General features: G+C 41.3%; 1 protein-coding gene across 10 annotated transcripts in view; it reads right to left on the reverse strand.

Annotated features, from left to right (window-relative positions):
• Positions 1-12,716, reverse strand: part of LOC135704758 (uncharacterized) — a 220,012-nt gene that overhangs the window by 182,228 nt on the left and 25,068 nt on the right. For 5 of the 10 annotated variants that reach the window (XR_010517806.1, XR_010517805.1, XM_065226255.1 and 2 more), the window contains exon 1: positions 9,951-10,305. The exons of 1 other annotated variant lie outside the window; for it this stretch is intronic. Coding sequence is in view for 3 of the 9 variants with exons in the window: in XM_065226255.1 (XP_065082327.1) it covers positions 9,951-10,032 (82 nt within the window). In the remaining 6 variants the exon portion in view is untranslated. Of the gene's footprint in view, positions 1-9,635; positions 9,884-9,950; positions 10,306-12,716 lie in introns of those variants that run through there. 4 more of the 10 variants (XM_065226254.1, XM_065226252.1, XM_065226251.1 and 1 more) reach the window with 2 other exon arrangements.

The raw sequence follows: 12,716 nt of genomic DNA on the forward strand, positions 1-12,716 counted from the left end.
AACTGCCCTTTGATTCTCTGATCTGTCTTGATGTTCTCGAAGCTTCCCTAAAGCTCTCAATTCTATTGAAGATAAATTTCCCTAAAATTCTTTGGACTTCTGTGAAGTTTCTGAAATATTTAAGAAAGTTTTCATAAATTACCTGAAATTCTCGGAACATCTTAAGGGTTCTCAATTTTCCTAAATGTACGATAGATATTTAAACTGCTCTAAAAAGTCTGAACTAAAGTCATGGGAACTGCTCTTAAGATCTGAAATTCCCCAAAGATCTCTAGATTTAGCATTTCTGAGGTGCTTAGATTTTTTTTAATTTGCACAATACCCCTCAAGGTTTCTATGTTTCTCAAGTTTTCTTAACACCTGTGATGTACTCTGAAATTCTAGGAACTTCTTAAACAGTTTCTGAAAATTTAAGAACCGATTTGAGTATCTTAAAGCTTCCAGTAAGCTCCCCATAATTTCAGTGTGTTAACTTCCCTTATGTTCCCGCAGTTTGTTTATGGAGCTTTACTGAAATTCTCAGAATTTCCATTCATTCCTCAGAACTTCTTCAAAGTTCCTTGTTGTGAAGTTAATGGGACTGCAATGAAGATCTCTAATATTTCATAAAGTTAATTACGAACTTGAAATAAATCATTTAATGTTCTCCTTAATTCAGGCACTTTGAAAATTTTCAATATCATGAACTTGTACATGGAATACGAAACTACAAGACAATGAATGTTTTTAGATTTTGGAATTACTCAAATAAAGTACGTTTTTTTAAACTGTGAACAGTGAAAAATTAAGTTCAACATTCATTGGATTTGATTACAAACTTGTTTCTTTAAAACTGATTGCCATGTCTTAAAAACGCTTGGGTTAATTACTGTTGATCTACCAGAAAAAGCATATTTTGAACGAATTTTTAAAAAAAAGCTTTCTTATTATAAGCCTTGAATTTATCCGTTAAAGTTCTGAGATAAACTGGAAAACTCAGGAAATTTTATTTAGAAAAATGAGTAGACAGCCTGTAGATAGAGAAAGACAGACGATTAAACGTCACAAAGCAAATAATGATCAATATTGAAATAAATTCACGCTAAAATAGTTGAAAATAGTGACTGCTTACAAGAAAAAGTGACTTTAGTGACTTGACCTTAAAAAAAAGTCTTTTTAGTGACTGGCTTGAAAAAAGTGACCAAGTCACTAAGAAGAGACTCGCTACCAGCCCTGCAGATGCATCGCCATGTAAAGTTGTTTATTATTTTCCTCTGACTAACTTCAAAAAAATATGAAATTAGATCTGTCAAAATAAGTTTGACAGCGATTTGTTATGTATTTTCCTCGGATTTTCACTAACACGCTCTCACATATCTCACCGGACGCGAAAATCTCTATGTTAGACACTCAGTGACTCAACTCAACTCAATGATCGACTCGTTTCGCCCTCAAAACTTTCCATTTACTGTTTTTCACACTTCCGGAAATTAAAAAAGCGATTCTTCTGGTTCGATTAATCGATCTCAAACATAGTAAAAATCGACTGGATCGATCTCTTTCTTTCGATTTATTTATTTGGAATTATCTCAGTATACAAACAATTGGATTTCAAAATAGCATAGTTGTATCGATTGTTGGGCTCCTGGAAATCTTGGATTCCTAAATGGCATTAAGCATCGATTTTTGGCCTCTGTACTTCGTCCACGTTCCGAAAATACTCATATTTTTAAATATTTGTCAGCTTTTCAAAAACCGACAGTCTCCATCTAAGATTTTAGGAACAGGAAATCATCAATCTGGATTCCTATTTGGTGTCAATAATCTACATATCATATCTCTTTGGATGTATTCAATCCATATTGTAGGATATTTGACAATTTTTCTAGTACCGGAAGTCTCGTTCATGGATTTTAGAAAATCTTGGGTCTAGTTTCTGTTCTAAAAACCCCCGTATTGATGAGTATTTGTCAATTTTTAAAAAATCTGAAATCACCCAATTGGACTTTGGAAAACCGGTAAATGGCGTAAATAATCCGGTCTCAACAAATCATTATCATTTCAAAACATCCATATAGGGGAAATGAATGTAATGTCGGCCTAAATGCCCCTAATTTGGGCCCATACATCGATATTGAAAATTTAGTCGATTGCTGAAATCGACTAAATTTTCAATAGCGTTGATGCGTTCATCTAGATAAAATTGATAAATAGCAGATTTCTAGCGATGGGCCCAATCTTAGATCCATAGGCCAACATTAGAGCCATTTCCCCTAGTAGAGTATTTTGGCATTCACGAGTACGGATTTCCGGATGAACTGACGCGATTTGTCAAGACGACGATGGATCGATTGATGTGCGTCGTTCGAGTATCTTGGGGTTCGTTCGCATATTACGTAACGCGCTAGGGGGGAAGGGGTTTCGCATTGTGTTATGTTCTGTTTCGTTAAAAGAGGGGGGGTGGGGTGTTTTCGAATCTGGTTACGTAACGCGAAGTCTTTTTTCAAAAAAAAAATATTTAGTTAATATTGGAACATAGCTGGGTAAATTTTTTTCTGAGTGTATTTTACCTTTTTCGTGTTAACAATGTATGACCGTGTTGCTTCAATATTGACGTTTCGAGTACTCCGGTCGCGCATTGTGTTGCTCAAGAATTCAAATTCAAACCGTGTTTTTCGTCCTTAGTGAGACCAATATGGACAAAAACTTGTCATTCCAACGTCTTTTTGATCGCTATTGCAAAGCATATCCGCACAAAAACAAGCAGGAAATTCAGAAATGCTGCACAGAGTTTTGGAACAATTCGAAGCATCTTCAAGACTTTCCCAAACGATTGGAAGATAACGAGAAGGATCTGATTCGTTTGGCTACGGAGAAAAAGAACCGCTATCTGCAATTCTTCCAAAAAGCTGCAGAAAAAGGATCATCCCAAAAATGCGTGGAAACAACTATACCCCCAGCACTCGAAGACCCGACGCCAGAAAAAGTTACGGAGCCACTTCCTGCGCAGCCAGGCCCGAGCCGCACGTACAACTGTCATAAACAGGAAGAGCTAAATTCAAAATTGAATGTGCTCAACGCTGATATCTTGGGTCTAGAAACTCGTTTGTAAAATAATGTCATTACTTTGCAACAAGAGAAGGATTTGCGCCAGTTTCGGCAGCAGAAAACGGACCTGGAGAAAGAGCTAAAAAAACTGATCGACAATCAGCAACGGCAGCAAAATTTTCGGGGTGAGAAAAAGCGCAAGACCGAGAAAATTCTAGAAAACGAATCAGCTAAAGTCGCAAAAATGAACATCCATTGAGCACCGGGAAGACCTCGTCGGGACGATGAAGATGAAATACTAAAGGTTATTTTGGAAATCGCACAGTATGGAGCTTCTGCCCATGAACGGCGCCGTTTCGAACAGCTGCGAACTGTTAAAACTCTCGATGATCTTGTCGAGAAAGTGAAGTAAATACTATCCTATTTTGATCTGATCATGAAGTAACATTTTATCTATATTGTTTCAGAGATTACGGGCACAACCTTTCTCGAACTTACCTTTATTATCGTTTGAGACCTCGAAGAGAAGGTACGCACGAAGCCAAGAAACACATCAGCACCGGTTGATTCGTGCCACCAACGACCACCATAAATTTCATGAGGATACTTGGTTTTGCACTTCAACAATTCGGAATTTGGATGAATTGGCCAGCTTTCTCGGCCCTACAGATGTTACTAGACTAAGCCAAGATGACAAAGCTCGTGTGCCCTTGGATGTGACGGCGACAAAAAAACCAAGCACCAATGCTAATGCACCTTGATTACCGTGTTCGATTGCCAGATCACGACTGGGTGGTAGCGAACAAACATAAATTGATACGATCCGTCATTGCGTGAGCGGATGTGTTACATGGGGGAGGGGGACTTCAAAATGGTAAAAAATTGCGTTACGTAATATGGGAACGAACCCTTGGATGGACTTTCGTGTCTGCTATTCAACATCGCGGTAGAAGATGTGATAAGAAGAACCGGGATTGACACGAGTGGCACGATCTTCAGCAAATCCATCGAGCTTCTTGGATTCGGCGATGACAACGTACATCAGACTTAAGGCTGAATCTAGGCGGATTGGACTTGCCATCAACGCATCAAAGACGAAATACATGAGAGGAAGAGGTTCTAGGGAAGATAATGTTAGCCTCCCACCCCGAGTTCAGATTGACAGTGCCGAAATCGAGGTGGTCGACGAGTTCGTGTCATTGGGTTCACTGGTGACCGCCGAAAATGATACCAGCAGAGAAATTCAAAGACGCATTATGGCAGGGAATCGTGCCTACTTTAGACTCCGGAGGACGCTCCGGTCGAATAAAATTCGCCTCAGCACGAAGTTGACTACTTACAAGAGCTACGGCCACGACTATGCTTGTGGAGGACCAACGCGGTGTTTTCGAACGGAAGGTGTTGCGTGTGTTTATTCTCGATTTGATTCAAATTTTCAGAACTTGTAGTTCAGTTAATGAGTAACAACTTTGATTAAGATTGCTTCATGAATCCAGTTAGTTTTATTTAGATATTCGCTTTTGAATGTATATGAGCTTTTTGTATATGAAAATTTCAACCAAATCTCCTATATGAACATTAAAGCAAAAGCGCCATTAAACTCCTATATGAACATTAAAGCAAAAAAGAGCTGAAACATGTAGATAGTGGTTATCGCACCAAAATCCACGAGCCTCGATGTATGCCTGTGGAAAATGTGAACTTTTCTAGGGGTTGAAAAAATGATTAATTCCCCCATATAAATGTGGGCCAGTCTAATGCACATGGATGACGGAACGTGGAAAACACGAATGAATCACGAATTGCACCAGCTGCTGGAAGAATTATCCATCGTCCACATTGCAAAAATCAGGCAACTACGGTGGGCTGGGCACGTCGTACGATTGCCGCACGACGACCCACTGAAAATAGTTCTCCAAAGCGACCCAACAGGAACAAGAAGAAGAGGCGCGCAGCGGGCAAGGTGGATCGGACGTGTGGCCATGGATTAAGTAGAGACGACTTCTTCGGACAGCAGAAGACATCAAGGCCTTAGTCTGATTGGTAAGGTAAGGAAGGGCCCATGCATTAATTATGTCACGCTAAATTGAGGAAAAATCCCCCCTATCGTTACGTTTTTCCTATACCTAATGCATTGCTTGTCTCAATATCTTAGACCTTCCCCCCTCTCCCCTTAGAGCGTGACATAATATATGCATCAACCCTAAGAGTTTCTGGAAGCTGTTATCTTGGATTTCAAAATGGCATCAAACATCACTTTCTGGCATATCATTTCCATTCCAATAATACCATATTTAACTTTATTTTTAGTTAAACACCTTGGACTTAACGTTACCCATCAAATCCTGTGCAATACTTGCGCCATCTTTCTTACACACTTTCATCAACACTTTATTTAAATCCTTGTCGTTTATGAAGACCTTCCCTGTTTTCCGTAGCTTGCCCTTCATATTCGCCCAGAATTTTTCCATTGGGCGAGTTTGGCGGATTTTCCTCCTTCGGCACAAAAACAACATCGTTGGATTAGTACCACTCCGGTACCGGTTTCGCGTAATGGCACGATACCAGATCCGGCCAAACAGAGTGTCACCTTTGTGGGACCGGAGGAAGGACAGGAAGCGCTTCTGGAGGCATTCTTCTTTATATATTGCTGAATTTACCGCACCCACAGATCGCCTACCACACTAAGTACTTCTTGGCAAACTTGTAAACCTTCTTCTTCCGGAACATCCAGGCGGGACTTGCCGACGAAAAACTCCAGGCCGGGGATCTGCTTGGCGTCCGCTTTAAAGTACGTCTCGTCGTTCATTACGATACATTTCAGCTGCACCAGCCACTCGCGGTACCGCTTCCTGGCGCGGGATTTGGTCACAGTATTCTATTTATCGGTTCGGTTAGGCACCTTTATTACCTTGAAGATATGAAGTCCGGCCCGCTTCATTGTCTGCTGGACGAGAACCAGACGGAAGAATTGACTTTCTTGGCCACGTCCCGAATCGAAAGGTTCGGATTGCGCTTGAAGTAATCCCTCACCTTCCTTGAATGATAGATCAGTTTAGTTCAGAGATGCATCACCAGGTGCCTAATTTCTTGCTTAACTTGGTACAGAACTTGTACAAGTGGACAAGACCTATGAATTGGTGAACAGTTATATCGTGGTATCGCTGCTTTATGTGCAGTCTCAAAACTGTTTGAACTATTGGTGCTTGATTATTTAAAACACACATGCTCTAGTTACATCGCGACTGAACAACACGGATTTATCCCGAAGAGGTCGACGCGAGATGGAAAGAGGTCATCAAGTGGATGCTATCTACACCGATCTTTCTGCTGCTTTTGATAAAATCAATCACGAGATATCGTGACCAAACTAGAGCGACTTGGTTTTCACGGTTCCCTTCTTGATTGGCTTCGCTCATACCGCACCGGTCGACATATGTCAGTGTTTTCTCAACCGTTTCTTCTGGTGTACCTCAAGGCAGTCATCTGGGACCGTTCATATTTTTATTGTATCTGAATGACGTTCACTTTTCGATCCGTTGCCTGAAGCTGTCTTATGTTGACGATTTCAAACTATACTTTGTCATCAAATATCGAAGTGATGCATTGTTTCTTCTGTTTTTACTGTTTGGTGTGACAAGAACAGGATGGTATTAAATGCTTCTAAATGTGCCATTATAACGTTTTCTAGGAAAAAATCACCTATCTGTTATTCTTACAGCCTGCACGAGCAAATATTAAGCCGTGAATCTACCATTAATGACTTAGATGACTGCGATAATTCACAACTCACCTTCAAAGACCGCTGTTTCCGCTAAGGCATCTTCTCAACTTGGTTTAATTTTTCGTTTCGCCAAAGACTTTAGGGACATTTTCTGTTTAAAAACACTGTATTGTTCGCTAGTCCGGTCCACATTTTAGAGTACTGTTCCGTAGTATGGGCTCCTTTTTACAGCAACGGGGTGAATCGTATTGAGGCCATTCAGCGAAGAAAGATTTGTACGTTTCGCCCTTCGTTGGCTACCTTGGAGTAATCCTTTCAATCTCCCTAGTTATGAAAGCCGCTGTAATTTGATGTCCCTACAATTACTTAGTGTTCGCCGAGGCGTCTCTAAGGCTACCTTCATCGCTGATCTCCTACGATCGGACATTAATTGCGGTCACTTCTGCAGCAGTTGAATGTCAATAGCAGACGCGTAAATTAACGTTATTATTTTTTCAACTTGATTGACTTACTTTTGAACACTAAGTAAGCTTCTCGCACAAACTACGACACTAATGAGCCGTTAACTAGCATGTGCAAGATTGTCAACAAATGTTATAACTGCTTTGATTTTAATATCTCCCGTGTTAGGCTTAAGAATCTGTTTTATAATGTACTTTTAACTTCCTAACGGTTTCTGTTTTCTGTATTTAAATTAAGTTAATTATGTTATCATTAATGTCTTTTTATATGTTTAGGACTTAGTTCAAGCAAATGTATTTGTAGAATTGCTACTGAAATGATGAGGTTTTACGCTCACTAGTGTGGGCTTTTCCCTCCAAATAAATAAATAAATAAATAAATAAATTAGTAGAGAATTCCCTCACCAGACAACGGAAGTGTGCCATTTCACTTCTAATTGCTCGCTAAACTTCACTGCTCGATTAAATTTCTATTTAGCAATCTTCTTATTGCTGTCAACATTGTCAGAAGGATCAGACCTATTAAATGGTGAACAGTTAAGTTAAGAATTCACTCATCAGGTGTGTAGTGTACCGTTTGGACATACCGTACTGAATGAACTTAAATTTTGTTTGGCATTTAGAGCCAGTTGTTACTTGTGAAATGTTGACTAGCTTCTTAGAACCATCTAGATGAAAACATCAACCCGATCCGGTCACAATTTTTTGGTATTGCGACACACCAACATTCGTAAAAAACCCACTTTGAAAAAGAATTTTAATGAAAAGTATCTGAGCTGAGCGTAGAACTCGGAAAGTTCTCAATTAGCATATGTAGAAGTACTCAAACAAGACTAAGTTGATGGCATTCGTAAAAAAAAAAACAGTTCCAACCGGAGCGTAATGGTCATGATCATACACGCAAACCAAAAATTTATTACAATGAATGTTAGTTCCACTTCCTATCATCCTCTGTTCTTGAACATCGCAGCGAATGTTAGAAGTTGACCTTACAGGTGATGTAATGGTTTTTTGTCTTTTTTATTTTGTGTTCTATCTACGCTTTCGACTATACCAGTAAGCTTTTTATGTATAACATTGTAGAACGATGCACACACTCGCCTCGAATCTCTCCAGCAGAAAAAGCATACGAAACCGAGTATGAGAGGAAATGAGCGCTTCGTATTTGCTTTTAGGCTATCCATATTCAGAAGCATGGAGAGAGCTGTGGAGAAAGCACATGTCTGATAATCGCAACGTTCGTGGTTTGAGTCCAGTCCCGGCAACCTTTTCCAATTTTTTTCGACATAATTCATTTCACTCACTAATACACTCCACATTTTCGGTCTCCAACTTTCTTGCATTGGACCGCAGCTAGGTATATCGCATCCTCGGTTCATGCGGTCTCCACTAACATCCTCTGATGATGAATCCCACTTAATTGTAAGCGAATCTTACATCCCTCGGTTGGGTGTAGAGAAGCTAATTTGAAATGAATTTCAAGAACAGATCAAAGTTCAACGCTCATCTCAAAGCGGCCATCAAGCAAGCCATCATTCTCGTTCTTTGATGGTACATTTAATTCATCAAGAACCACTTATTTGCGACTGAAAAAAAACAAACATCAATTACACCTACACCGAGAACAGTGCTCAGCGATCTTTTACATCGAAAATACACATTAAAAGAACCCAGGCGACAATCGCCATTCCGATGTCTGTGTGCGCCTTCATGTAGGTATACGTATATTTACAGCTGGTTTTATCTCTCGTTCCCTTGTATATTTATTGGCTTTCTCCCACACAGCCAAGAAAAGTCCCATTCGAACACCCTCCTTGCACGCCTTCTCGTCTTTTATTTTTCTTTTTCATATAGAGAACGACCTCAGCGGGCATTCTCCTCTTCTTCGGTATCGAAAAATCCAAACAAACAGAGAACCGGCTGCGCCTCGACCAGAAACATTGATTTTTGCTTTCGCTGACCGCCCACTTTTGCATTTCAAAATCCTCTCAAACAGCACTATTTTTCCGCTGGTTTCGGCGGTATTCTTACAACTTCTGGCTCTTCCACCATCGTCGTCGTCGTCGTCGCCATCCTACGATCTCATTGTTGTAGAGCGGCTCGAAACTGTCGTAAAAACTGCTATCTAATTGCAAATTGGTTGTTTTTCGATACACCGACCGAGCAATTCTATTGCCGTATTGTTTTTACCGCTCTCCATACTTCATTTTGGATTCGTTCCGGACTGTGATGCGGATAGACAAATTGAGCCAACATTTCTTTCCAGTCGAGCCTCGCTAAATGCTAATCGGACAGGCATTTATTGGCAATTTTCGGCAAATTGAAGCCCCCCGCCGTTCGGGCAATTACTATGTTTATTATGCCGCACATATGAAATCACACCTCATAAGAAAGTATTGCTAGCCTATCATAAAAATAGTTACCTCTGGACGTGTGCGATCGATAGAAAGTTGCGCGCCGACAGGGTCCGTAAAAAACAGGAAATTGCGCCAGTCAGCAGCAGTAGGCTATGCGCGGAGGTACCATCGCGACGCGAGTATGGGTCTCCTCATTTATTATTCAAAAAGCGCAGCAACCAGTCGAAACGCGACAATATTCACGATTTACACTCTATCTCCCTCTCCCTCTCGCGGCCCAACACACCTCGCTAGTTTCCGTCACTCTTTCCCTGAATCTGCAAAAACTTTTACAACTCACTTGTGCAGCTCGCACTCAACGCAGTTTCTAATTTTACCAACCACTGGAGGACGGCATCGAAGATCGGAACACACTGTATCGAGACACTTTTCGGGGAGTGCAACTTTTGACAGTGTAGTGCATCCCACACACACGGATTCTTGCGCTGGCCCCTTACGAGAATCAATGGAATTTGATGTTTGCTCTTCTGTTCTCCGACGACCGTCAACCCCCACGCGAGAGCATTCGCTTGGAAAATAAAAGATCCGCAACCAGCGGCAGCAGCTTCAACAATAACAATAAAACGAGATCCGCCAACACCCCCGCCGCGCGCGTCAGTCGCCAAAAAGAGGGGTCTTTAAAAAAAAACGACAACTTTTGATAGCTTTAAATCCACCACGAATCGCGCCCGATGCTACGCTGAGCAGGGAGAGAACTGAATCGACTCCAAACTTCCAAACTCCAGCAGAATCGAATGCCTATCTCTCCGAACCGAACAATCACTATACTTCTGGATCCGTGGCCCGTGAGTGACTCACATTCGAACAGAACACTGAGATTTACCCGCTCACGAAAGAGAGCGACTCTCGAACCTCTTCTACTTATAATTATTCTCAGTTCGATCAAGTTTGTAAATCGCTGAACTGATGTCGAATTCGATTTCCATATTTATTTCCATAATACCTACACTTTCGAATCGATCGAGGGTCTGTATCGCGCGAGGAATGCACCAATACTTGGGGACGTTACCTACGTGGTTCTCACGATCGCGACGCCAACGGCAAAGGCACTCAGCGTCGCCTACTACTTAAATAGCAGCACGTTGCGCGTTGTTGTCCATGCATGCATGATGATTGTCGTCGTCGTCGCGATCGACGCACACGGTTTAGGTTGGCATAGAGTGAGTCAGTCGGTAGCCGTTACCAGTAGCATGGTCGCTCGCGTGTAATGAGATTTACAACATGCCCGCCTATGTGGCAGGGTGTGCGCGATTGGCTTCTGGATTATAGGGTTTACGTTTGTATTGAGAAGATTTTATCTTTGCATAGAAAACGTTAGTATCTGGATGGAAGTAGCTCAGCAGTATTTGCGAATTAGCGTCGAGGAATGATATTTAGGACCTTTAAAACCCGGGATACAGTGTTTATTTTAAAATGTTTAGAGTCCCTGTTTTATGTGTTATGGCAACATGTTGTGGCTGGTGGGTTTTCCAAATCTTTAAACCCATTTATTTCCGTATAACCCATATTGATCCACCGGGCATGTGGAAAAACCCATCTCGTTTTGGATATTATCTTGAGAAAAAATAGGCCCTAGGTTTGGTTTTTATTTGTGTCGGTTTGAGTTCCTTCCGGGATTCATAAAACATGTCCAGTGTGGTCCTGGGTACTTCAAATGACTACCATGGACGTATAACTTAATCTTAAATTAATTTAGATTTCTAGATAAACATTTCAATAGGTCCTATCCCTATCTGTAATGATCGATTTTCTGTGTTAATAACTCAGGTGCAAAAGCGTTCCCTGTTGTATTTAACGTTTTGGATGCTATAGATAATAACCTCTTTTATCAAACTATGTGGCAAAAATAGCGCAAAATTTGTTTGCATCGCAGTGGTTATCAAAATAGAGAGTCTAAATGAATCGATCAATGCAGAATGGGGTGCTTCATTTTGAAAAAAAGAGATGAATTTCTAAAAGAGCACCGCCAGTTCAATTCATAGATCCAAAATATGACCCTGTGCAAAAATTGGCAAAGATTGTTGAAGGTTTAGAGATCAGCAGCCAACTTTCAAGAGTCAGTCCGAGGTAGACTACGGAACAAGCCTACGTAGACGGAACAAGTCTAGGGGATTTTGAGTGTGAAAAAATTATGTCCCGGTGTTTCGCCACGTTGAGACGGATCTTTCAGCTGTTGAAATACTCAGACAGGACATCCAAGCCTCTTTGGAGTTTAGTAGTCAGAGCTCCGAAAACTCTACCCTTGTAGACGATGAATATGTCGTCTGCGTACAGAGACAATGATCCACCATCAGGTGAATAGATTGAACAGGATGAGCCCAAGGATACTTCCTTGGGGCACACCTGCACCGATGTTGAAGGCATCCCATGTGATGCCATTGAGAGAGACTTGGAATGTCCTGTCTGAGAGGTAATTTTGAATGATCTTCACGAGGAAGATCGGAAGACCGTATCGATGCAACTTGTACACCGGGTCATCATGCCAGACATTGTCAAACACTTTTTCAACGTCTAACAATGCCAAAGCAGATGTTTTAGAAACAGCCTTTTTCTGTCTGAGAATGTTTGTTAGATGTTGGTTTCTCCGGTGGATGTTAGAAGCTGGCTGTAAACTGCTCTGAACAACTTGGATAACCCTGAAAGAAGGCTGATTAGTCGGTAACATGAAGGAGAGGAAGGATCCTTCCCAAGTTTCCGGATGGGTATGACTTTAGCTGACTTCCAGCACGAGGGGAAGTAGCCAAGTCGGAGGCACTGATTGAACATTAGTGCCAGATGGTTGAAAAATCTGGAACTCCAATGTTTGAGTTCCAGGTTGAGGATGTCGGTCGAAACCGGGAGCCTTAATATTTTAAGATGATTTGATATAGGCCAACAGTTTGTCACAGTTTGTATTCCTCAGGAAAGATCTGGAATCTGATGGAGCTGGGCTGCGTTTTCAGCAAGCGCAGCCTCGTGTGGACTTATGCTGTTATGTCCGAGATTGTGGAAGCTGACGAAGTGTTGTCCTATAACTGCAGCCTTCTCTACAGGATCATCGTCGGAACGATTCAGCGGGATCAGTAGTGGAATGGGCGTAAGCTTGTT

The sequence above is a fragment of the Ochlerotatus camptorhynchus genome, unplaced genomic scaffold (genome assembly GCF_037179485.1).
Source record: "Ochlerotatus camptorhynchus isolate MF236.1 unplaced genomic scaffold, CSIRO-AGI_Acam_v1.1 ptg000247l, whole genome shotgun sequence".
NCBI classification, from domain to species: Eukaryota; Metazoa; Arthropoda; class Insecta; order Diptera; family Culicidae; genus Ochlerotatus; species Ochlerotatus camptorhynchus.